At 35.3% G+C, this 26,182-nt stretch overlaps 2 protein-coding genes across 2 annotated transcripts; one reads left to right on the forward strand and one right to left on the reverse strand.

Moving 5' to 3' along the window:
* Window positions 1-1,306: 1,306 nt before the first annotated feature.
* Window positions 1,307-4,697, reverse strand: ptgs2a (prostaglandin-endoperoxide synthase 2a). Its single transcript, XM_058751990.1, has 9 exons — window positions 4,550-4,697; window positions 4,322-4,438; window positions 4,087-4,230; window positions 3,688-3,992; window positions 3,494-3,577; window positions 2,925-3,171; window positions 2,550-2,836; window positions 2,130-2,277; window positions 1,307-2,019 (listed from the first exon to the last, which is right to left on the reverse strand). The coding sequence occupies exons 1-9, from the start codon at window positions 4,608-4,610 to the stop codon at window positions 1,607-1,609; spliced, it is 1,806 nt and encodes a 601-aa protein (XP_058607973.1). The 5' UTR covers window positions 4,611-4,697; the 3' UTR covers window positions 1,307-1,606.
* A 1,356-nt stretch (window positions 4,698-6,053) lies between these two features.
* On the forward strand, window positions 6,054-25,817 carry pla2g4aa (phospholipase A2, group IVAa (cytosolic, calcium-dependent)). Its single transcript, XM_058751977.1, has 18 exons — window positions 6,054-6,145; window positions 6,402-6,492; window positions 6,884-6,965; window positions 7,054-7,202; window positions 7,921-8,034; window positions 8,120-8,157; window positions 8,251-8,395; window positions 8,506-8,642; window positions 9,143-9,365; window positions 11,789-11,903; window positions 12,457-12,594; window positions 13,451-13,540; window positions 14,156-14,221; window positions 16,132-16,371; window positions 17,785-17,969; window positions 21,975-22,164; window positions 23,238-23,395; window positions 23,496-25,817. The coding sequence occupies exons 2-18, from the start codon at window positions 6,460-6,462 to the stop codon at window positions 23,634-23,636; spliced, it is 2,244 nt and encodes a 747-aa protein (XP_058607960.1). The 5' UTR covers window positions 6,054-6,145; window positions 6,402-6,459; the 3' UTR covers window positions 23,637-25,817.
* The last annotated feature ends 365 nt before the right edge of the window (window positions 25,818-26,182 follow it).

A 26,182-nucleotide genomic window follows, 5' to 3' on the forward strand; every position in this document is an offset into this window, starting at 1 on the left:
GCTGTTTGCTATGTTAATATATTTTAAATGTAATTTATTTCTATGATGGCAAAGCTGAATTTTTAACAGCCAGTTGAAAATTCATATTTATTTGACGTGTTTAAAATAGAAATTATAAATGTCACTTTTAAATAAATGTAATGCATTCTTGCTAAATAAAAGTAATAATTTCATTTTGGAAAAGTCTTTGTGACCCCAAAAGTAAGAATTCAAGAAATAATACATGAAAATATTTTCAGCCGATATGTTGTATTTTTGCATGCTTCCTTTATATTCTTAATCTATGTCCTAAAAAGTAATTTTTCTCAATCACAACCCCAGAAATTTCTGATTACATTTATTGTATATAAATATTACATATTCAAAATGTGATAAAGCTCTGGGAGTGATCGAGTCATGGAATCATGACCTTAAGGAGAGGGACATGGAACTGGACTGGGTGAAGAGCCAGAATGTGTTCTTTTCATCAAAGAATCCTGCACACCAGTTGATTCATTTTAAGTTTATTCAGAAGTTTTATCTTTCCCCATACAGACGTTTTAAAAATGAAGCTTACAGATACCCCTAACTGTACAAAATGTAACTTGAATATGGCTGGCACATACTTACATATTTTCTGGGATTGCCCAGATGTCTCTAATCTTTGGTCTCAAGTAGCAGTATTTCTTGAGGACATTTTGGAGTTCCCAATCCCTAAATTGCTTACTTTATTTTTATTCAATGATGACTCATCATTTAACATTTGTACTAATTTGGCTTCTAAGAAAGGTTTAACAGCTGCAAAAAAAATTATAATTCATTCTTGGTTTTCTCCTGGACCCCCGTCAATAAAAGAATGGTACAATTACTTTAGAGATATTGTTCTTATAGAAAGATCATTGGTTATCATTCATAAAGCACGAAGTTCAACTTTGGATGTTTGGGATAAAGTTATTGCTGTACTTTTGAAACCACCTGTCTTCTCTTAGAAGTAGTACACGATGTAATTGGGTCTCAACAACGTTATAAATGATATTGTATTTTCTTTTGTTATATGTATCAGTTTTATTTTCTAGTTTCAAGGCTTTGGCAATTATATATAGTTTGAATATATTGTTTTTGTATTTTTGAGTACACATGGATATGTTTATTTGCTATGTAACAAAGAAATGTGTACAATTTTATGTTAAGTTTAATAAAATGTTGATCGCAAAAATAAATATTATATATAAAACTTTTTTTTTCCAAGCTAAATGCTTGATCATTGTGCTGAGTAGATGTAACTGTGTAAATAAGAATAATTGACAATGAAATGAAACAAGACATATATTAATAAAAGATCAATTTTTTTTTATTCAACAAATACACATTATTAGCAACAGTTGCACTTGAAACAGCTACATTTAATTATTTGTTATAAAAATCTGTCTAAAGGGAAAAGCTCATGTGACTTTCTTTCAAGTATATGTAAAAAAAAATTTTAAATGCATGTTGCATGTCAATAACAATACAAAAACCCAGAAATAAATACATATTGAAATAAATTACTTAAATAAATAAATAAACAAATAAATAACAAATATGACATCAAGTATCATGGTGAAGGCAATGAAGTCTTCAAAATCTTTTAGAGCTCTGAGCTTCGCTCGTTCAAGACAACCGTTGGGTTAATATGATTTTGTGTGGAGTGCACAGAGCTTGAATTCATGTTTTCTGAACTCTGATATTTCACATCAGGCACCTGAAAGGACACCATCGGACAAGGTCCCTTGATATTCATGCACACCAGATTCTTCAATGAGGCTGTGTTAACAATGTCAAATCCCACTTTCCCACCAAATGTGCTAGGCATCCAGTATTCAGGAGAACAAATAGCATTTCCCATGAGGCCTTTGAGAGAGTAGGGCGCTCCCATCTCCACCATAGTCTCCCCAAACACAGAGTTGGGTCGGGGTTTCTCCACAAGAAGGCCAGAATACAGCTCAACCGCATCTATGTGACCGTACAGCTGCTTCATTTCGGCTGCCAGCTCCTTGTCTCCTGTTTTACCACACAGATAACATTACAATTAAATAAGATGCATTTTTCAAAATGTTCCCATTTCTGAACCTATGTAGTTTTTTTATTTTTTTATTTTTGAATTATCTTACCTGTCATGTCCTCAAAAGACGAGTAGGGCTTCATGTTGAAGCGTTTCCTGTAGGCATTTAAAGACTGGTAGCGCATCTCTCTGGAATGCTCCAGAACTTTGACAGCCACTCCTTGAACTGCAGCAGGCAGGTTACGTCCACCAGCAACCTGCTCACACAAAAATCATAGACATTAGCAAAGCCAGCAGAGTAAAGACTAAAAATAAACTCTTGCTCACCCTCATGTCGTTCCAAAACTGTATGACTGTGGAACACAAAAGATATCTTGAAGAACTACGGTTTGTCCAAAGAATAAAAGCCCATAGGGTCTAAAGCAAAACTGGACCCCAATAACTTCATTTATGTTCCACAGAAGAAAGAAAGCCATTTGGAACGACATGAGGCTTCTCTGATTTGCTTTCTGTCTATACTGAAACTCACCCTTCCAGCCGTCTGTTTGGTGAAGGAATCCACCATGTTGTGGATGCCATGTTGGGTCAAAATAGAGTTGTTAAACACAAATTGGTGGTAGCCGTAGACCTGGTCCTGGATCTGAAAGCTGTCAGGCATCAGTGGGTGCCAGTGATACAGAGTGTTGAATTCAGATGAGATGCGGTTCTGGTACTGGAAGCGCTCATTGAAGAGAAGCTCTGGGTCAAACTTGAGCTTGAAGTGGTAGCCACTCAAGTGCTGAACATAGTCCTCGATCACGATTTTGATGGTCTCACCTGGGAGAAAAAAGCGGGAATATTGAATTCCTCCATGCATGAAGTTATTAAGACCAGGAAGGTTTCAGATGATGAGACCAAGACTCACCAATCAGGATGAGACGAGTGGTTTGGAAGATTCTCTCGTCGTCCCAGTCGGGATGCTCTTGCTTCATGATATCACAGACGCGGTTGTGTTCACGAAGCCAAATGGTGGCATACATCATCAAACCTGGAACCAGACCAAAGACCTCATGGCCCACAGCAAATCTCTGCTCCTCTGGGATGTGAGGAGGATAGTGCATCTCCACCTGGACATCCTTCACCAACGGAGGATACACCTCCCCATCCACAACCTAAGAATCAAATACATTTTTCATTAACTAGGTTTAAACCAACAAGCAATACTTTAACGGGATAGTTCACCCAAAACCAAAAATTCGGCCATCGTTTATTAACCCTCATGTCATTCCGAACCTGTACCTTCTTTCTTCAACATTAAAGAAGATATTTTGAAGAATGCCTTGAATAAAAGTCAATGGGATCCAAAGTTTTGTTTTGGTCCCTACTGACTTTTATTGTGTGGACTCCGCAAAAGAATGAAATGAGTGAATGACAGAATTTTCATTTTGGGGTGAAAAAATATTTGAAGTGCTGTCCATTTTAATGTCCACAAACCTGATATTTTAGCTTTCCATCTTTAAATAGACGAAGTTTGTGTTGTCTCTCCAGTGTCTCTCCATAAATATGCCCCAAATCCACCTAAAACGTTAGAGAACCTTTAGAAATTGTATTGCAGTTCCTTGTTCCTTATAGACTTTGGATGGGATGTAAAATTCTCCCAAGTAAAATAGTTAATGAATGCCACTTACTCCATGGCCCAGGGCTTTGGTGAAGGCTGGTCCTTTTTTAAAGTCTGACTTGAAGAACTGGTGAGTGAAATGCTGGGCGAAGAAAGCAAACATGAGACTGGTCCTCTGTGGATCAGGGATGAACTGTTTCCTCACCAGCACCTTCTCCACCACCTGCTTTGCATTTGGGAGATCGGGCGTAGGGCAGTTCTTGGGAAATGGGGCAAGGGTGCGTGTGTAATAGGACAAGTTAGAATACGCTTCCCAGCTTTTGTAGTCATAATCTGCATTGTACGTCGGTGGACTGTTGACCAAATGGGACCTTGCTGTAAAACAAGAAAGAGGAATAGTTTTATTATACGAATTTGTTTTTTAATTATGTTCTAGGAATCCACTCCAAAACGACTTTATTTAACTTACATGTCAAGACATATCTCATTATGGCATCTCTCAGGAAGGAGATGTTGTTGATGATGTCCCAGATCCATTTATAATGCGTTAAAATATAATGCACTATGTTTGGCTTCGGTTTCAGAGTTGATTTGATAAGTGTGAGAAGTTCGGCTGTGAGGCAAGAAAAAATAGTGTTGAGTGCACACATCTTCTCTTATGTCAAATTTTTATCCATATAAAAACAATCCATGGTCAGACTTACGGGTAGTGCAGTTTTCACCATAGTATCCTGTCCTGGTACAGTCACATTCATAAGCATCAGCACCCTTAGATAAACACACACCCTGGTTTTGGCAAGGCTGTGCACAGCAAGGGTCGTCTGCAGGAAACATTCATAAAGAAAAGGCATGATTAGACTGCATTTGAGTAGAACAATCAAACTCTGAAAGAAGCACGTAAGTCTAACATTGCTATAGCTGAGTTAACTTACATCCTTCACCGGGAAAGATCCAGAAGCTTGAAAGTAAGACTAGGCAGATCAGTTTATTCATTCCAGAAGTTGTCTCTAGAATGTCTTACTCCGAAGCAGAAGCGCGTACTGTGGTAGAGCGCGTGGAATATGAGCGTCTGGATGCGCTCCTGTGCCTTTTAACTACAAGAGAACGAGACGCTTGCGCAACTTCCAAGACGATAAGAAAAAAAAACAGAGCGTCATGAGCCTACTGTGTTTTTCCATATGTTACACGTTTTACGGATTCATTATTTTTTTTATTTTTTAAGGATTTATATTCAGGAAGAATTAGCCAATAATTTATTATTAAATAAATAGAAAAGGATTTATTAATATTAAATAGGTAATTTATTTATCAAATTATTATTGGCAATGACAAATATATATAATAATTAATAAACCTAACAAAAAGATAATCTTAATGGTAGCCTATTTATAGCTATGCGTACAACTAGCCTATAGCCTATATTCTGAATTATAGGCTATATTCAGGATTTAGCCTATAACATATCTAGTGTTTATAAGTAGCACTTTATGTATGTCCCTCCAAAATATGCTATAAATTATATGAGTAAATTATAAATGATTATAACTTATTAGGCCTAACATAGCCTAATTATTATACATTTGATCAACTAGACACTTTAAATTGAGAAAAGATAGAATTAGGCTACTGTAGTTCTCAAAACCAGACACGACCTGGAAAGATGTAGACATTCCAGTAATTATCATTACTTTAACTCATGAGCGCCACCTTGTGTCGCAGAAAGTGTGACTATTAGCCTACCCACATTCATTCGCGATAATCTTACATGGTTTCCGGGCTAATTTTTAATTTAATCAGTCTGTTATAATCTTAAATTAAATCCTGGACACTTGCATGCGATGACATTTCTCATTTATAACATATGCTTAAAATATTAACATAACGCTAAAATCATTCCCATCGGAGTCCTAGTGAAATTTGAAGAGCTGGGGCGGGGGAAGAGTTTTGTGTCCGCCCTGAAATCGACTGATTTTTAGCGAATCGATTCGTTTCAATGAATCGTTTCAATAAACTGATTCAGGAAACTCATTCAACATTCTTTTTGAATCATCGACTTAACGCTTTCTTGTTTGTAGTTAATTAGATATTTTATTCAATAACGATATCATCACTGATATTTTCGATTACTTTTATATATTAGTTGTATTTAGCGTACATTTTGGTGATCCAATTTGGTGTAGTCAGTCAAATTAAAACCCTGCTCTCCCTGCATTTTGGCAGAAAAGCTTTCTCAGTAGTTTAAAAAATGTTGTGTCAAAAGTTGAAATGTAGGCTATATATTCCCAACCCTTCACCCACCTCATATAGGTTTAGGTTTTTTACTTATAAACTGTATTCTGTAAGATTTGCAAACGTTGTGCGTGCAATCGGTTCGATTGAATCATTGCAATGAACAGTCTCAAACGAACGATTCGTTCGAATCGTACATCTTTTAGTCCGCCCAGTAGTGCGATATGCGCATTCCTTTTGGCTTCCTGAAATGACTTTCTTGTCTGAGAGGGTCCAACATCACTGTACCACCAGCTATGGTAAGTTATTGCATGTTTCATTTCTCTGTAAAGTCGGAGAACGTTTAGTATCCACGCGTGTAAGACTTAGGCAACAAAAACCTGTTTCAGCAGTTTCTATCATACTTCTGAACTGAGAGCGTACTTTTGGGTCTCAGTCAGAATGTTAAACTCTGCATGTCTTTCGGAAAGGCGGTATCATGTTTCAACCGCTTGTGCGTAGACAGTATTTTTTTATTATTTTTTTTTCTTCCTCTTTTTTTATCTAATTTCACAGATGTTTTCCGGACTGTCTTGAAATAAAGTCTCTTCCCGACCTCCAAATTGCTGCCAGAATGTCATCCATAGATCCCTATCAGTACATCATAGTAAGTTTCATTATCTCTTAAAGTAGAACCTGTTTCATGAAGTTAGGGTAAATTAATCCTTAATGTTGACATGGTATTTGGAGATTTTGAATAAATCTGTTTTCATTTTTAAGATCTATTAATTAAATGTTATCAACATGCATTAACATTTTTAGTCTCTATGTTGGAAATGGAAAACTGTAAAGCTGCTGCTCTTTTGCAGTGGTTGGATTTATGCTAAATTTATGACATGCGAGATACATTTATTGTCTAGATAGAAGTCTGTTTGGGAATCACCTAATGTCTATTTCCTACTTCAGTAGTTAAATGAGCTTCCTTTATACACACGTACACATTTTACTGCTCTCTTGACACTCTAAATCCTTGACTTTGCGGATAATTATATGCGCAGGTTGAGCATCAGTATTCTCATAGATTGAAAGTAAATGTGGTGAGAGCTGAAAATGTTACGAAAGGAGCATTTGGGGATTTATGTGAGTATATATTTATGCTATCTTCTTGCTATTTAAATAAACCTTTTAATGAGCATTTATACTTAAGTGACTGTGTGTTTGTTCACAGTGGACACCCCAGACCCTTACGTGGAACTGTCCATACCAACCACACCAGAGTCAAGAAAACGGACACACCACATAAATAACGACATTAACCCGAAATGGAATGAAACATTTGAATTCATATTGGATCCCAATCAACCCAATGTTTTGGAGGTGAAAAATCTCTACTCTTAGTATTATTTACACTTGCCTTTAAAAACAATTTCTGTATCTCCTGATTTAAAACAGTGGTCCCAAAAAGTATTTTGAGACTTAAGTCACACTTTAAAATATATGCATTTTAAAATGTATGCACAAATCAAATTATACTAAACCTTTTACTAGACTAACTTCACATTTCTCAGCTGCTTTTCCAATGACTTTTAACCAGCTGGTGATATTTAGTGGATGTTTTGCAAGTCGGAACCCTGTCAAGTTAACACAAGGGGCCCTTGAAGCTATAAAGTTCCCAAACACTTTTTGTGTTCATTTTAAACTAAACCTACACTAACGTTCAAAAATTTGGGGTCAGTAAGTTTTTCAACACTAAATCAGCATATTAGAATGATTTCTGAAGGATCATGTGACACTGAAGACTGGAGTAATGGCTGCTGAAAATTAAGCTTTGTCATCACTGGAATAAATGACTGAATGTAATAAATTACATTTTTAATATATTAAAATACAAATATCTTAACTGTTTTAATAATATTTCAAAATATTTTTTTTTTTACTGTTTTTTGGGGGTCAAATAAATGCATTCTCTGATCATGAGAGACTTCTTTTAAAAATATTTAAACATCTTACCAACCCCATCCTTTTGAATGGTAGTGTGTATGTATTGTTTTATCACTTAAGATTAAATTAATCTGTTTGAATGCTCTTTATTTAGATGACACTGATGGATGCTAATTATGTCATGGACGAAACTCTGGGCACAGCTAAATATTCCCTCTCAAAGCTCAAAGTGGGGCAGACAGAGCATGTGACCCTATCTATTGGCAAGGTAAATGGTTTTTTTTTTTTTACACCATGAACCTGCATAAACTAAATTCACTTGTTGTTTACTATTATTCTCTGATTTTTTCTAGACGACAAAAGTGTTCCTCGACTTGTTCTTAGAAGTGTGGTATGTATGAAGAAATGTTTATTTCTATAAATTGTACAAATTTTATGCATACAAGAGTGGACGAGGGACTGAAATTGAATAATTTTTGTGCAGTGGATCCACAGACTTGCGCTTCAGCATGGCACTGTGTGATCAGGAGAAACTCTTCATGCAGACACGCAGGGACAGAGTTATGCTCAGCATCAAGAAGCTTCTAAAAATGGAAAACCCACGCTTCCTTCCAGCCTCACCTAGAGAAGTAAAATCAAAAACCACAAAATACTGCCTTATAAACAGTGCTGTACTAAAAAAAGAATCTTATCTCTAGCGACCGTGATCCTTTCTGATAGCAGCTCTATTTTTGCACAGGTTCCCAGCATCGCCATTTTGGGTTCTGGAGGTGGTTTCCGTGCAATGGTTGGTTTCTCTGGTGTGATGAAGGCTCTGTATGAATCTGGGGTGCTTGACTGTGCAACATACCTGGCAGGACTTTCTGGATCAACATGGTCAGTAAAAGTCGAATGTTTTGTTTTTTTTCCCTTTAAAACAGAATGAAAAATCCCATGGACGTCTACAATCTTAAAAATACCAGTAATGGCTCCAAAAGGGGAATTTTCCAATTTCCAGCATTTCCATAGTAGAACCGTTCTGGGTTCCTCTAAGAATCTTTCAGTGAACAGTTCTCAAAAGAATAGCTTATTTTCTTAGAGTGAAGAACATTTTAGTAATCTGAAGAACCGTTTTCCACTATAAAGAATCTTTTGTACAGTGGGAAGGTTCTGTGGATGTTCACGGATCCATAGATGCCATTAAAGAACCTTTCCAGGGACAAGAAAATCCCAAAATGTTTATGTGGGTCACTAATTAACCATCCAAAACACCCTAGCAACCACATAACAATATGCTGAACACTATTCTGAACACTATTCTGAACACTTAAACAACCACATCAATCACCAGTCACATCAAAAATGGTAAAAATCTCATGTTGGTTATATTTCTACAGGTATATGTCCATGCTGTACTCGCACCCTGAGTTTCCCGCTAAAGGCCTAGCGGATATTAATATGGAGCTGATGAACAGAGTTAGCAATAACCCGCTCAAACTGCTCCTGCCCCAAAACATCAACCGCTACGTTAAAGCACTGTGGAAGAAGAAATCGGCTGGACAGCCTGTCACCTTCACTGACATCTTCGGGATGTTGATCGGAGAGACTCTTATACCAGGGGTGAGATATGCAGGAATACAAACTGGGTTATTGAGAGTTTTTACTGCAGTAGGCCATCAAGAGCGGCATGAACTGCACTGGGCTGCACTGTACTCTATTTATACACTGTAGTTTGTTCAAATACAAAGACTCCTTTGTATGTCGTCTCTCTATTATGCATCCCAATGCAAATGGACGCTTCTCTTGGGGAGGATGGTCCTTGTAAATCAGGAAGATACCTCTCTATACAGGAAGGCAGTACCTCCTGTATTTAGGAATGTATACTATTTCAAATTAATGGTGTATTTTTATAACATCAAAGAATCCTGAAAAAAAGTATCATGGTTTTCACACAAAAAAAGCAGCATAACTGTTTTCAATACCATATCAGCATATTTAAATAAATTCTGATGGATCATGTGACACTTAAAACTGGAGTGATAAGTGCTGAAATTCAGCTTTGCTTATCATTTAGACATTTAGTCTAAATAAAAAACATTCATATTAGGGCTGCACAATTAATCAAATTTCTAATCGCGATTACGATTATGGATGCCAGGATTATTACAAAAATAAATAATAAAAATGCTCAGTTGCATTATTCTGTGTGCTTAAGAGGTGTTTGCAGCGCGGGGTTTAACAAACTCAAACACACTGGATAAAAGACATTTTGTCTAACTGATAGTCGTTGTCACTCTGTTGTGCATGATAGATATGTTAAACACCAAACGTGTCAAAAGTGGAACAAAATAGCGGTACTCGTTCGAACTGCGCGCCACATGAACCTTTTATCCGCTCGCATCAAAGCTTAGAGTGCATGCATTTATTACAGTAACCAGTCGCGATCACGCGCTAAACAACACTGTGAAATCCAGTAAGAAGCACTGGAGCTCAGCACAGAGTTCTCCGGTACAAATCACGTCTCTTTCATTTAAACTAGTCGGAGCTGTTATTCTCATCAACACTGATGCAGAAAGCAGCAGAAACAGTTTGAAGACTTCTCAATCCACAAATCACCCACATTGTACTTTTGGTTATATATAAAAGATGAGGCTGTTACAGTTTTCACAATGGTACTGTTAAATGTACATCTGCATCCCAACTCAAGCTCCTGCTACTCTGAACTCAAGCTCCTGTTCTAATGTGCATTTCTAAGAGACAAAACTTGTAATATTACATGTTCAGTGCTACCAAATCAGGTGCTGGTGCCACTGCTCTCGAATGTTAGTCTGGAGCCCTGATAATATAAATTGTACTGTAAAATGTTACTGTAATTTGAAATTTCGTCTGTTTAATTGTAAATGAAATATATAGCTTTTTTCTTTTTTTTTCTTTTACTTTTAGTAGGCTATGACATTATTATACCATGCATAACCAATGTATAGTTGACATTTGAGGCTCAATGCTATAGAAAAGCAATAAAAGTTCAGGAAGAGTGTTTTCAGCCTTTTTTTAAATATATATTTTATATAAAAATATGGCATGCAGCTTCAAACAATGGCATAAATCTGTTCAAAATAATCGTTATTAATAATCGCAATTACAATCTCAAGGGAATAATCGACAATTATGATTTTTGTCATAATCGTGCAGCCCATAATTCATATTGTACTAATATTACTGTTTTTATTGTAAAAAAAAAAAATCAGTAAATTAAAAAATGCATAAAATACTTTTTTTCTCCTTATGACCCCAAACCTTTGAAATGTAGTGTATGAGAAAATGTGTGCACTTGATATTGTGCATTCGTGAACTTATTTGTTCACTAGAGTAAGATATTTTTGAATATTTTCTAAATTTACCATTTAAATCTGACATTTTATCATTTGAATGACTTTACTTGCTGAAATATTTGCAGAGCTAGAGATGCAGCTTAGCAATAATGGACCATTGAAAGTGTGTCTGATACATGATGACCAGGGTTGCCAGGTTATCACAACAAAACCTGGCATCCCCAGGTAAAATTTGCATTCCAGGGCCTAAATATCACATTATTGGGGTCGTTTCTATTATTAAATATTTCTATTGCTTGAACAGACCCAAACTGCACCAAAAATGTCACCATTTACTCACTTTCACACTTATTTCATCTGTGGAACACAAAAGGAGGAATTTTTGAAAATCTACTTGCTGTTTTTATTCACGTAGTTACAGTTAATGCAGACTGGAGCTTTTAATCTTTAAGAAGGACACAAAATCATCATAAAAGAATAAGATAATAATACAATTTTGTGACATGAGGATGAGTAAAAGATGAGGAGACTTTCATTTTAAGTTGCACTGTTCCTTTAATTAAACTACACTTTTAGCACCATCCTTTCAGAAAATGCTATGCCTTATTTTAATATAATTTTTTACGTGCATTGACACAGATGCTCTAAAGAAAAAAGTTTGATTGTTGAGCTTACTTTGTGTGTGTGTGTGTGTGTGTGTGTTTTCCACAGAGAATGAACACTAAACTGAGCTCCATGCAGGCGAAGATTAATGAAGGTCAGAGCCCCCTTCCTCTCTTCACCTGTCTGCACGTCAAACCTGATGTCTCTGAGCTCATGTTCGCAGGTAAGATGACAGTTCACAGAAACACTAAGAATGCTACATTATATTGTGTTGATTGTTGTGTGAATTGTAGAATTATTAGCAAAAAGAAATGAGAAAGACACAGCAACTGTCCGTATTTGTACAAATTTGTATAATACCACTTGATAGCCTCCGTGGAAGCTGAACACTATCGATTTGTTTATATTTGCTTAATACTGTGGAAAACATGCAAATACTTGTTATGGGACCTAATGATTGACCCACTGTGAATTCATTATGAACTTTCACGGTTCCTCCCACAGGTGTAGACACACTATTTTTAGAGTCTAGTCATTGTGTGGGTAGGTTGTTTTCTGTTGAATGGGATCAGAGATTGTAGCTAAACAGATGATGGTTAAGTGGAAGTGTTTGTCAGCTCAATGCGAGACACTTACTATACATTACGCTTTGTATTAGTGTGAACATGAGTCACATAGTTGAGTAGTATTTTGGTTGTGCTGTGTAATAGATAAAAACGCCTTTGATTGTCATTTTGACTTGATAATATTGAGTTTGTTTGCTCTGTCTCAATCAGACTGGGTGGAGTTCAGCCCGTATGAGATTGGCATGGCCAAATACGGCACCTTCATGTCTCCAGGGCTGTTTGGAAGCAAGTTCTTTATGGGAAGCGTTGTGAAACAATATGAGGAAAACCCCATTCATTTCCTTATGGGTAAGACTGGGACTGCTCTGAATTTCAACAGAACGGTTTGCTAAGAGACCCATTGAATATGCATATAGTGTCACTGGATACTGACAGCAGTTATTCATGTACTGTCTGATTCCTAAGAAGTTTGCAAATGTATAGAGTTGGATTGAAGCATTCATTCACTCTAGAATTAAAATGTCCTGATAATTTACTCACTTCCATGTCATCAAAGATGTTCATGGCTAACTGCAATTTGAAAATACATTACAAGAATACTGTAGAATACAAGAAAACAGTTATTTTAAATTGAATAAAAGTACAGCTGTTTTTACAAATGATGGCATAAAAATTACAAATAAATGCAGCCTTGTTCAGCATAATAGACTCTTTCAAAAACATGAAACTTTTTAAAGGTAGAATAGGTAAATAAATAAAGTTTGTTACAATGTTTTATATAAATAAAAACAATGAAATATCATTCATCCTTGTGTTCATTTAGTGAAAAATAGTGTAGAAAACTGTTTGATTGTACATTTCACATTATTCTCACATGATTTTGAATGACTTAACAACAACAGCGGTTGCTGACAGCTGTTCAAAGCAGACACATGAATATTTAGATATAAATCATCAAAAAGTTAATAAATATTGAGATAAAATCATGCTCTTCATGCATTGTTCTAACGAGATGCATTGCTTCATACGTTGAATCAAGAACACTTGTCTTGCACAAACATCTTGAAGCCTTTCAAAAACGTTTTGAGGAGGGTCATGAGCTTTACATCTGAATTTATAATCCTTCATAATCTTGTTTACTAGAATATCAGTTCCAAGTATTGTTTGCCGTTAAGCAATTTTAATGTAAGTGTATGTGCTGCAGGTGTATGGGGCAGTGCTTTCTCCATCCTCTTTAACCGGGTTCTGGGGGTGAAGGAGACAACCAGCAGTAGCACAATGGAGGAGGAGCTAGGTGAGTAAGATTGTGTCTCTTACTCTGTTAGCTATCAGAGGCAAATAACTTGATGGAAAAGAACCCAAATGTAGGCCAAGTTAGAATGTTATCATATTGTCAGTTTGTATCCTTGTAACATGCTGAAATGTGCCATTACTTGTTGTTCTAGTGCAAACATGTACAGTTGACACACATCAGTGCATGAGTGATAAGTGATAAGATTAACACACTGCCACACTGATCTACATTCATTTCATGTGTGACCTCAGTCAAACCCCCTGCTGACACTCAGAGTTGAAGTAAAGCATCATATAACACTAACAGATAAGTATAGTTCACAAGTACAGTAGCATAAGTAACAGTTCAGTACGTTCATGTTCCACTTTTCATATGTAAGTTTTGATTAAATAGTATTTTGCAAAATTTTATTTTTTTGTATTGTTAAAGACTTTATTTTCAGCCACGTTTAGTGTAGTAAAGAATCAGGTGATCACAATGAAAAGTTCTTCTATGCAAAATTTAAATAGGCCTACTTTTTTTCACCCATACGGTGAAACTCAAGACAAGGAAAAGAAAGGGGTCATCTCTTATCGTGGGTACAATCTGAAACTGTTTGCATCTTCTGTTTTTCAGAGCAAATTAAACCCGAGCATATTGTGGGTGATGATTCAGCGGATAATGAAGAGGAAACTCAAAGGGGTGAGAAAGTCCTCTCTGATCATTTATCTCTCTTTCACTTTCTCTCATTCACACACACACACTCAATTCAGTTCAGGGCTCAACAATAACAATGACCTACAGGTTTGGGGTCAGTGTGTGAGTTTCAGATCAGCTGATGGGACTGTCGCATACATTGTGCTGCGTCATTACATCTCATGTTTCTTCATGTACATGTTTTTATACCTTACGTGTTTAAACATTTGGCTTTGTGTGGTATGCTGAACATGTTATTTGAATTTTGTTTTATTAATTTATTTATTTGATATTACCAGGGTAATATTATGTATCTGTTTTGTCTATTTATTTGTTTGTTTGTTTGTTTGCTTTAATTGTTACCAAGGTAACATATATCTAAAGGCCCATTCACACCAAGGACAATAACTATAAAGATAACGATAAAGATATAGTTCTAAAAATCGTTCTCAGTATTAAAGAATAGCAGAGTCCACAACACAACTATAACGATAAAGGCACAGAGAAAAAATATCGTTAGAATCACTTTCAGAATGATTTTTTTCCAGCTGATGAACGATACAAACATTGATATCCAATCAGAATCCATCCTGCTATAACAAGCTCGAGAATTTAAAGTGACAGACACGCGTGCTCTTGGAATAAACAGACGATATTGTTCGCTGGTGTGGACGCTAATATTGTTATATTTATAGTTATCATTCTTGATGTGAACAGGGCTTAACTGTGTAATGTTTTACACAATATGCTAACAGTTTCCAGGAAATTTTTATACATGACTTTCATTGAGTAACATCATAGTTGCATAATTTCCAAGTATTATTGCAAATTAAAAACCTAATAAATGTATCATGCTAAAAAAAAAAATGAGTAACACTTTACAATAAGGTGTCATTTGTTAACATTAGTTAATGTATTAACTAACATGAACGAACAATGATCAACACATTTATTACAGTATTTATTAATCTTTGTTCATGTTAGTTAATGAAAATACAGTCATTCATTGTTCATTCATGTTAGTTCACAGTGCATTAACTAATGTTAACAAACACAACTTGTGATTTTAGTAATGCATTAGTAAATGCTGAAATTAACATTAACTAAGATTAATAAGTACTATTCATTCTTAGTTCATGTTTACTAATGTTTTTAACTAATGTTAATTAATGAACCTTATTGTAAAGTGTTACCAAAAATGTATACACTAAATATAAAAGTATGTAAGTATAAGTGAAAAATAAATATACTAAAATGTATTTTAAATACATTTATTTCATGCTAAGTATACTACAGACACATTTCTATATTTATGTACAATACTTATTAAAATACCCTGCAATTGTACTTTTGGTATACTAAATTGGTATATTACAAATCTGCTAAATTTCAACAACTAATTTTTTACCTAATGCACTTTAATTGTGTGGAAGTAGTGCTGAAGTCCAACTAAAGATATACTGAAGTATATTTGATTGTGCTAAAGTGGAAATATTGCAAGTATACTTCAGGTACACTTTAAATATCTTGCATTTAAAGACCGATATTATTAAAAAATCATACAATCCTCATCAACAGTGACATTAAAACACATTTTGAGTTTAATATTAAGAAATGTTCATTGTGCACAAGTAGTACTCCAAATAAAGTTTAATTATAATTTTTTTATCAGTAAATCCCGAGCAATATGTCAGTAAATATGTTAATAGATTTGAAATCTTAGTATGAAATAAATGAATTTTAAATATATTACTTTTTACTAGGGTATCTTTCTGATACGTTTATGTCACTGAAAATACTTTTTTTTTTTCATTCATTTTTGTGTTTGGTGCAGTGAAAATATTAGTAGAGTAGGTAAAAATCTGGGAAAAATGAGCCAGAGAATCACTGTTTGTCTCTGTCTCTCGTTCATCCAGGAGGCACAGAGAACGCAGAGGCAGAAGATGAGCGGCAGCGTCATGCCCAGGCTAGCTGGGTTCAGCGCATGTTGACCTCCATAATGGGGGACACCACCCTTTTCACCACACGTGAGGGCCGTGCCGGCAAGGTGCACAATTTCATGCTGGGACTCAACCTAAACTCTACCCTGCCCTTCTCTCCCTTCAGCGGCTACACGAACCAGACCTCAGTGGATGAGGAGGTTGATGCTGTTACAGGTACTAATGAGACACTTTTATGCAAATTTAGATACATTTTGATGTAGAGGACTTCAAAATATGATAAACCCCTTGCAAGGACCCCCTCCTTAAAAAGGAAGGCTATTATAATTAGAAAAGCTACATGTTTTATTAGTGCTGTCAAACGATTAATCGTGATTAATCGCATCCAAAATAAAAGTTTTTGTTTACATAATATATGTGTATGTACTATGTATATTTATTATGTATATATAAATACACACACATGCATGTATATATTTAAGAAAAATGTTATGTTTATATTTTAAATATATTTATATATAATATAAATTATATGAATATAAATATATACATGTAAACATTTTCGAAATATAAGTTGTATGTGTGTGTATTTATATATAATATATACATAATAAATGTGCACAGTACACAAACATATTATGTAAATAAAAACTTATATTATTATAAAAGACAGTTTTATGTTAATTTAGCTTTTCATTTTTCATCTAGATAATTGAATAGTATTACTATATAAATATAATCATTTTTATATTCTCATAATCTTGTTTTTTAAGGCAAAATTAACTCTTTGTTTTTTTCAAGTTTAAATATTTTTACTGATATTTTTGATAGACCCCCCCTAGCACCTATTTGGGGTCTTCACATCCCATTTTAAAAAACCCTGACTCACAGTTCAACCAAACGCAAGGGGCCTTGATCAAGAATTCAAGGATCACCCTTCAGAGGATTCAAATCTACAACTTCCAGAATTTTACTCTGTATTTTTCTTAGTGCCTGAAACCTCTACTTAACCTGGTCTTGTGAGGTATGCAATTAAAAAGAAATGGGTGTGACAGACTGTAGGTGGAACAATAGGCTGAAATCTAGTCAGGTGCCACGGGACTTGATGATGGGCTTTCAAACATTATTGGTGTCTGAGTGGGAGGAAGTCAGTTAGTCAACTCTCAAAACTTCATACATCTAAGAAATACCAACACACCCAGTGCAGATTAACTTTTCTCCCAGGGGTTAAAAATACAGAAACATCACACAGGAACCATCTTTGACACATTCATGTGACTGCAAGATTGTGTTAAATGAGACAGTTGCTGCGTTTTCTTAAGTTCATGTGTCGTTCTGTTAATCTCACTGATGATGAAGGCAAAGTCTCATTTATAATTACTGATAATAATAGCACAGCATGTCTCTTTGACTCAGCAGCAGTCTACTTCCTGTTGACATTTGGGTGTGGGAAAAAAGATAAGTGCATGTAAGAATTTGTACAGTAATGTTGAATAAATGATGACATTGTTGCATAAAATTTGTATTACTCACAAGCAGCTAGGTGAGTGTTAGTAGTGGCATTCTGCAGTTCTTTTATAGGTCATTGACAAATCATAGTGATAACATTGAAATTATATTTTCCTGTAGATCCTGATGAGTTTGAGAGAATCTATGAGCCCCTAGATGTGAAGAGTAAGAAAATCCACGTGGTGGACAGCGGTCTTACCTTTAACCTGCCCTATCCTCTCATTCTGCGGCCACAGAGAGGAGTTGATCTCATCATTTCCTTTGACTTCTCAGCCAGGCCCAGTGACTCCAGCCCACCATTTAAAGTAAGTGTCTGACATGAAGCTAATGCATGACACATACATATTAAAGGGACAGTTCACCCAAAAATGAAAATTCTGTCATTGATTACTCACCCTCATGTCATTCGAAACCCATAAGACCTTCGTTCATCTTCAGAACACAAATTCAAATATTTTTTAATACTGAGCCTCCATAGACAGCAATGCAACTACCACATTCAAGGCCAAGAAAGCTAGTAAGAACATTATTAAAATAATCCATGTCACATCAGTGGTTAATTTTATGAAGCTACGAGAAGACTTTTTGTGCGCAAAGAAAACGAAAACATTGACTTTATTCAACAATTTCTTCTCTTCCGTGTTAGTCTTCAACGCATCTAACTTTTTGACTGTACTAAAGCATAAAAATATCATAATATATTTGAAGATAATTAGGACAATTGCTAAGTTCACATTTCTCCGAACACAATGCTACAGCTAGTTATTCTACTTTGAAATGTGTGTTCCATGCCGGAATGTCTGTTTTTGTTTTGGTCCATGTGTTTCCGTCCACTGCCCATTTACTCAATAGTATTTTGACAGCCTGGGTTGCCAGTTGGGGGAAAACACAGCGAATTGCAGCCACGAAAGCCAACAAATGAGCTGGGTCAGAGATTACAGATTCTACCCAACCTGAAATGCCTCGACATCCATCTAAACAGCTCTGTGACCAGTTTAAAGCTTGTCACCTTCCATTGTCAATTGTGCTCGTTCCTGTTGCATGTCCTCAATCTGGCAACCCGTGTAGGAGAAGGAGGGTGGGAGAAAGAAATCTCTCCAATATTTTGAATTTGGACTGCAGTACCCATTTAAAACACTAGCTTTCAATATTACACACAATGAAGTTTGAGGTTACAGTAAAAAGGAAGTACATTTTACCGGTTTCACAGTTTCTGCCTTTAAGCTCAGTTCCTGTGAGCATAGCAGAATGGGTCTTAGTTATATATACTAAATATTATTGCAATTTAGAATAACTGATGGCCAGAGGTGGGTAGAGTACCCAAAAACTGTACTCAACTAAAAGTAAAAGTACTTGAAGAAATATTTACTCAAGTAAAAGTAAAAGTAATAGTCTGAATAGTTACTTGAGTAAGAGTAAAAAGTATCGGCTAAAAAAACTACTCAAGTAGTTAGTTACTAGTTACTTTGGATCATATACTGAATATAGTTTATTTTTATGTAGATATATAGATATTGGGGTTAGGGATGTTCATTTCGGTTATTTTTCTTAACCGACAACCGACGCTTGTTAACCGATTATTAACCGTTAACCGACAAGATTATTTTAAATTAGAACTACAATTAAATTAGAAAGAATAAGTGTCTGTGACCTGTTAAAAATACTAACATTTGTTTTCCGGGGATTAATTTTACATGAGCAAAAAGCAGCAAACGACCCTAACCTTTTACAATTCCGATTATCTTCATGACTAAAAGGAGTGCTTCCACTGTTAGAAGGAAGAAAAAAAAATCAAGTGATTTCTCCAGCGCCGCACACAGTTTAGCATTCTACCTTGACAATGCAGCCTGTTCATTATCATTATAAAAAACAATCAGTCAGACATATGGAAGAGAAAAAAAAAACACCGCTCAGTTTAAATATGTAGTAAAATCTCTGCCGTTAAGCGTTATCACGGTACCGCCGTGAAGTTATGCAAAACATTTTGTTTTACGTGGATATTGGAACGCGAGTGAAGTAGGCCTATACATAAAAGGTAAATAATATTTTGGCATTTAAATACATCGCGAATACGGAAACATTTGATTTTGTGTCGAACGAGAGACCCAACATTGGTTTCAGTTTCGTTTTAGCCTTAATTCGTTTTGGTTTGTCGCTATAGCTTCTTACATTTTTAATTCTTGTTCTTTTCTAAATTGCCTACTGTTAATTGAAAGGATTTGTTGTGGAGTGAGGGGAACTAAAATATCATAGCTATGTTTACAGTGTTTATTATAATATTTGTAATTCGCGTCGGCCTATTTATGAATGAAATAATAAAATGCGACTTATGTGTTTTTTTTTTCTCTCTCTCTAAAAAACGTTTTGTTTTTGTTTTTTTTAATAGCATAGCTTATTTTAACCATGCATTAAACCTTTTAAAATATCTTGATAAATTACTGAAAATAAATAAATAAATAAGTGACTTTAAACCGTTTAACTGATTGTATTAATCGGTCAAAATTCTTATCGGTCGGCTAACGGTTAAACGGTTAAAATGAACATCCCTAATTGGGGTAAATTTGTAGCAATAGCCAAAAATACATTGTATGGGTCAGAATTATACATTTTTATTTTATGCCAAAAATCATTAGGATATTAAGTAAAGATCATGTTCCATGAAGATATTTTGTAAATTTCTTACCGTTTTTTTTTTTTTTAAATGTAATTTATTTCAGTGATGCAAATCAGAATTTGTATCAGCCTGATTTATTATCAATGCTTTTCTTTTTTAGCTTTCTATTCATAAAAGAATCCTAAACAAAATGTCACAGGTTCCAAAAGATATAATGCAGCAAAACTGTTCCCTGTTGAAAAAAACAGCATATGCCGGTAAGGTATGTTTTGAAGCATGGGATGCTGGTTTGAGCTGATTTAAGCTGGTCCTTTGCTGGTCCGACCAGCTTAAGACCAGCACATGACCAGTTAAGGACCATCTTAAACCAGCAAAGGACCAGCATAAACCAGCATCCCAGCTTCAAAACATACCTAACCACCATATGCTGTTTTTTCAACAACACTGGTAATAAATCAATATATTTTAATGATTTCTGAAGAATCATAGGACTCTGAAAACTGGAGTAACAGCTGATAAAAATTGTGATTTGCATCACTGAAATAAATTAAATTATGTATTATAAATGTATAGCTATATGTATATAACCTCTGACACGGAGAAGAGTGAAAACTCCTCACATGACCGCTACAGAACATCTGAACATAACGAAACAAATGCACTTCTTCCGTCTGTTCTGCAAAATGTAAACAAATGTAGCCTTTATTTCTGCAAGCGTAAATATTGTGAAAATATCAATATTAATTGTGTCTAGGCAAGGCATTCCTCCTGGAACTAACGCGGGTTTGGCGGGTGTTCATTTCATACTCTGTGACAGCTTATTTAATGAATAAATTATACATTGTATTTAATGTGTAAGGTACATGTACAACAAACTGGTAATGTCATAGTGGTATCGTGTATTGTAATCGAATCTATACCTGTGGAACCGACAGCACACGCTGTGTTCATCTAATAAAGATCTTCATAGCTAGCAAACCATAGCCTTTGCTTTCAACTGACTATTGATCCAAAGCGTCTTCAACGCTCTTAATGTTACAACCGCTTCAGACGACTCAGCGCGTGCAGCAGAACTGATTCGCGAACCGATTCACTGGTCTGCCAACTGGTCTGATCAAGCCTTCGAACAGAATTGACTCAAAAGAATTAATCATTCGCGAACGGGCATCGCTCATTGCCCAGAAAAAAGTAGACGGCGCGTTTGGAATAAATTGAAGGATTTTTACCTTGTATTGCATTAAAATAAAGTAACGAGAGGAGCGTCGCCCACAGTAACGAAGTAAAAGTACCGTTTTTTCACTAAAAATTTACTTGAGTAAGAGTAAAAGTACCCATTTTTAAATATACTCTGAAAGTATTAGTTACCCCAATAATTTACTCAAGTAAATGTAACGAAGTAAATGTAACTCGTTACTACCAACCTCTGCTGATGGCAAAGCGGAATTCTCAGAATCATTACTCCAGTCTTCAGTGTCACATGATCCTTCAGAAATCATTCTAATATGCTGATTTGGTTCACATTAAACATTTATTATTATTATTAATGTTGAAACCAATGGTGCTGCTTAATATCTGTGTGGAAACTGTGGTACGTTTTTATTCACCATTCTTTGATGAATAGAAAGTTTATTTGTAATAGAAATCTTTTGTAACATTATAAATGTCATCAACTTGTGTCCTTGTTTTTCTGTGTTAGGAAATACTGTTGGCTGAAAAATGGGCCCGTATGAATAAGCTGCCGTTCCCTAAGATCGATTCGAAAGTATTTGACCGAGAGGGTCTGAAAGAGTGCTATGTGTTCAAACCCAACAAGGGAGACAAGACCTGCCCCACCGTCATTCATTTCGTCTTGGCCAACATCAACTTTCGGAACTTTAAAGCCCCAGGTGAGAGCATGTCATTGTAACAACCAGTGAGTAAATAAGCTGTTTTGTGTTTCACTACCTTAAATTTATGTTTTTAACATAAAACGGGCTAAATTACAGTAAAAGTACCCAGCTCATTTCAAATCATGACTTGCACTAAACTGTGGCTCAAATAATAAGTGAGTCATTCCAGCCTATTCTGTGAAGTAGTGAGTTGTCTGACTGATTCAGTCTATGATTCAGACTCTGTGGCTACTACTGCATGTTCAGTTACATCTGATTCACCAACTGGGTCCACTGATTCATAGAAAAAGAATCACAGAGACTTGTTTGCAAATTGTAGCGCACATTGCACTGTATGTTTGTATATTTGAATGTTTTGTGTGCAGTCAACAAGGACAACACAATAGAAAGTTGTCAATACATTATGTACTGTAAATACACTACCATTCAAAAGTTTAGGGCCAATAAGGTTTTTTAAGAAACAAATACTTTTATTTTGCAGGGCTCATTAAATTGATCAAAACTTACAGTAAATACATTTAGAATATTACATAAGATTTCAATTCAAATAAATGCTGTTCTTTTTAACTTTCTAATCATCAAATTTCTGAAAAAAGCATCGGTTTCCACCAAAATATTAAGCAGCACAACTGTTTTCAACATTGTAGTTGTTATGAATATTTTGAAATAGTTTTAATTTTGATTAATATTAAATTTTTATTAGATTTTAATTTTTGTAAAATTTTATTTGTTTTAGTTATTTTTGTACATCAAGTTACACTAAATGAAAATGAGAAATGTTGCCTTGACAGCTAAATGAAATCAAATGCTTTATATGTATATTTTTATATATATATATATATATATATATATATATATAATTTTTTTTTTTTCAGTTGTTTTTACTGTTTTACCGTATTTTTGATCAAATTAATGCAGCCTTAGTGAGCATAAAAATATTTAAAAACGTGGGTTTTTTTGTACTCTATACAGAGGGATCTACAAGTCTGAGACCACATTGAAATGCAGGGAGTCAAACTGTAATTTGAATGAACTTCTTTGAAAAAATTCTCATTTCTGTTTTCTTGAAGGAGTTCCCAGAGACACAGACAAAGACATTGAGTTTGGCGACTTTGACATATTTGACGATCCAGCCTCTCCCTACTCTACTTTCAACTTCCAATACTCCAACCAGGCCTTCAAGAGGCTTCATGACCTCATGGAGTTCAACACGCTCAACAACATTGAGGTCAGTTCTTCTCCTTCAAACTCTGATTCAGTCACCTTCAGAGCAGTTTTTGCAGTTAGTTTCTGGTCTTCTTTCAACATGACTCTGTTTTGTTTCGCAGGTTATAAAAGAAGCGATTAAAGACAGCATTATGCAGAGACGAGAGAACCCCTCACGCTGTTCGGTTTCCCTATCACTCAATGAGATTGAAAACAAGAAGTTCCTGAAACGAGATACCAGCATTGCAAAACGACACACCTAACAGATAGCTGCAACAAGCTACCCAACAGCCATGACGTGTGAGACTGCATCGATCCACGGGTGCTGGTTCTCATTCAGCCATTTCATGAGAATCACTGAGCAGATTCATCAGACAAGACTGGATTGACCTTATTACAGGGTCATTTTTATGCTGCCTTCCAGACAACTTTGAATTCTCCCACCTCCTACTTAAAGATAACCACTGGAAAGGGGCTTTTGGTCAGACTTCCAATTCATACCAACCAGGGTTAACTAAAATTAAAACCACGTTTATCAATGATTCTAAAATAACACTCCAATAAAAAGGGCAATTTGATGTCATTACCAAGATGGTGGCAAATAAAATGACATTCCGTTGGTTGTTTTGAGGTAGAGGTGGACAATTCCAAAAATCCAGGTCGTCTGGAACGCGTCATGAGTGGAACGCTCTAATGGTGGGAAATGGAAAACTTCAATTCAAGTCTTCCCACCTAAGACTTCATCTAGAATGCAGCATCAGGAACACAGAATCTACAGGCATTTTTGTATCTTCTGCACTGATTTTGGGGGAACGTCTATGGAATAGATTTGAATATGTGACCCTGGACCACAAAACCAGTCATAAGTAGCACGGGTATATTTGTAGCAATAGCCAACAATACATTGAATGGGTCAAAATGATCGATTTTTCTTTTATGACAAAAATCATTAGGATATTAAGTAAAGATCATGTTACATGAGGAAATTTTGTACATTTTCAATATATCAAAATTTCATTTTTGATTAGTAATATGACTTAATTTGGACAACTTTAAAGGCGATTTTCTCAATATTTAGATTTTTTTGCACCCTCAGATTCCAGATTTTCAAATAATTGTATCTCTAACAAACCATCCATCAATGGAAAGCTTTATTTATTCAGTTTTCAGATTATGTATAAATCTAAATTTGAAAAAAAAAAATTGACCCTTATGACTGGTTTTGTGGTCCTGGGTGACATATGGTCAAATTTGTTGTGTGTGGTGAAAAGATCTGAGAGACGAGAGTACTGAAAACATTATCAAATTAGCCAAAATATGTAATAAACAAACACAATGGGCAGGGGACGTGAAGAACTTAACAACATTCAGAACCATCTCCCACCTTCATTTCCAAACGGTTATTGAATCTTCATGTTAAAGTGCTTACAAATCTGTCTGTGTACTTCTCGGCGGGTTCCAAGGAGCCAAGTACTTGCAGCTTTGTTTTAACTTGACATTTTAGCAGTTAATACTGTTCTGCGAGTAATTTACGGTCTCAGTGGCGGCCTGAGCCTCAGGACACGCTGTTCCTCATGTTTCTACCTGTGTGATAAGAAAACAATTTATGTTCTCCGTTCAGTTCTACTGTGACGCACCTATGACCAGTAGATGGTCGGTGGTTAGCCTTGCCTTCAGGACAGGATTCATCTCATATTTTAGTGAAAGATTCATTGCTTAGGAACTGGATTCAGCTGCTTCTATTTATTTTTCTTACAAATGTCGTCTCCTGCCCAAGGGGTGAAAAGAAGAAGGTAAAATGCCATCTCACACCTCCCATGCAGGATTACACCTCCTTGTGAGGCATCAGGAACAATGACGTGATGGGACATGTTGTGAAAATCTCATTTCCTGTTTGTATCAGAAATATTTGTGGCACATACAAATCTAACTTCACACATAATCATTCCTCTGGTTTACATACTTTATGATGAAATTGTATACAGGATTATTTATTTGTATGCTTATTGTGTAGTTATTGTGTTTTAAAATTCATTTTTCGATTTGGACGTCTCAAAATCAAACATTTGAAGTAAATGTCAATGAGAAAAAAGTGTGTAATGCAGAGCAGGCAAGGTCATTCATAAAACTGAACTGAGGTCAGTAGGATAAAGGTGGCAGGTAGATACCAGAAAGTGGTAAAAAATAGACCTAAGCATTAGAGTGCACTTTAGGTCCAAAATAAATGTCTGTTGTTACACATTCTGTTTGTGGTCTGTACAGTTAGAATTTGACATAATCGTTATGTTGCGAACGATATAGATTCTTTAAAAGGGGGCATGTACTGTATTTTTGTATGATTCATGTATACACAATAGAGTTATCTGTCATGTACATTTAAGTAACGTTACTAGCCTGTGTAGTGTTGTGCATAAACATAATAAAAGGATATTCATGCTGATGAATGGCCTGAGGACTTTTTACAGGAAATATACACACAAAAGTGTTTACTTTAAGAAACTGACTCAGGATCAGGATACAGTACCCTAACAAAAAAACAATGTGGAAATAACCATTTTATGGTTTTATGGACTTAATAGGTATTGCAGAGAGGCACCTCGTTTGAGGAAATGTGTAGTTACTGGGAAAAACTGTAGTTGGGAATTTCCTGTACATACTGTAGGCTTTAGTAAACTCAAAATCAAAAATACAAAGTTTCATAATGGAAAAGTAAAGTATACATGTTACTACTACTACTACTACTACTACTACTACTACTACTAAATTATCTCTAATAACAGAAATCATGTTTAAATAGTTTGTACAATCA

Source organism: Onychostoma macrolepis, chromosome 02, assembly GCF_012432095.1.
Source record: "Onychostoma macrolepis isolate SWU-2019 chromosome 02, ASM1243209v1, whole genome shotgun sequence".
Taxonomy (NCBI): Eukaryota; Metazoa; Chordata; class Actinopteri; order Cypriniformes; family Cyprinidae; genus Onychostoma; species Onychostoma macrolepis.

What these genes read in the sequence shown, in the direction of transcription:
- pla2g4aa (XM_058751977.1), top strand. Translation starts at nt 6,460, where the DNA reads ATGTCATCCATAGATCCCTATCAGTACATCATA. An exon ending in TGAAGAGGAAACTCAAAGGG is followed by an intron (nt 14,222 to 16,131) that starts GTGAGAAAGTCC and finishes TCGTTCATCCAG; the next exon opens with GAGGCACAGAGAACGCAGAG. An exon ending in TCGGAACTTTAAAGCCCCAG is followed by an intron (nt 22,165 to 23,237) that starts GTGAGAGCATGT and finishes GTTTTCTTGAAG; the next exon opens with GAGTTCCCAGAGACACAGAC.
- ptgs2a (XM_058751990.1), bottom strand. Translation starts at nt 4,610, where the DNA reads ATGAATAAACTGATCTGCCTAGTCTTACTTTCAAGCTTCTGGATCTTT. An exon ending in AATGAGATATGTCTTGACAT is followed by an intron (nt 3,993 to 4,086) that starts GTAAGTTAAATA and finishes CTTGTTTTACAG; the next exon opens with CAAGGTCCCATTTGGTCAAC. An exon ending in GTCTTTTGAGGACATGACAG is followed by an intron (nt 2,020 to 2,129) that starts GTAAGATAATTC and finishes GTGGTAAAACAG; the next exon opens with GAGACAAGGAGCTGGCAGCC.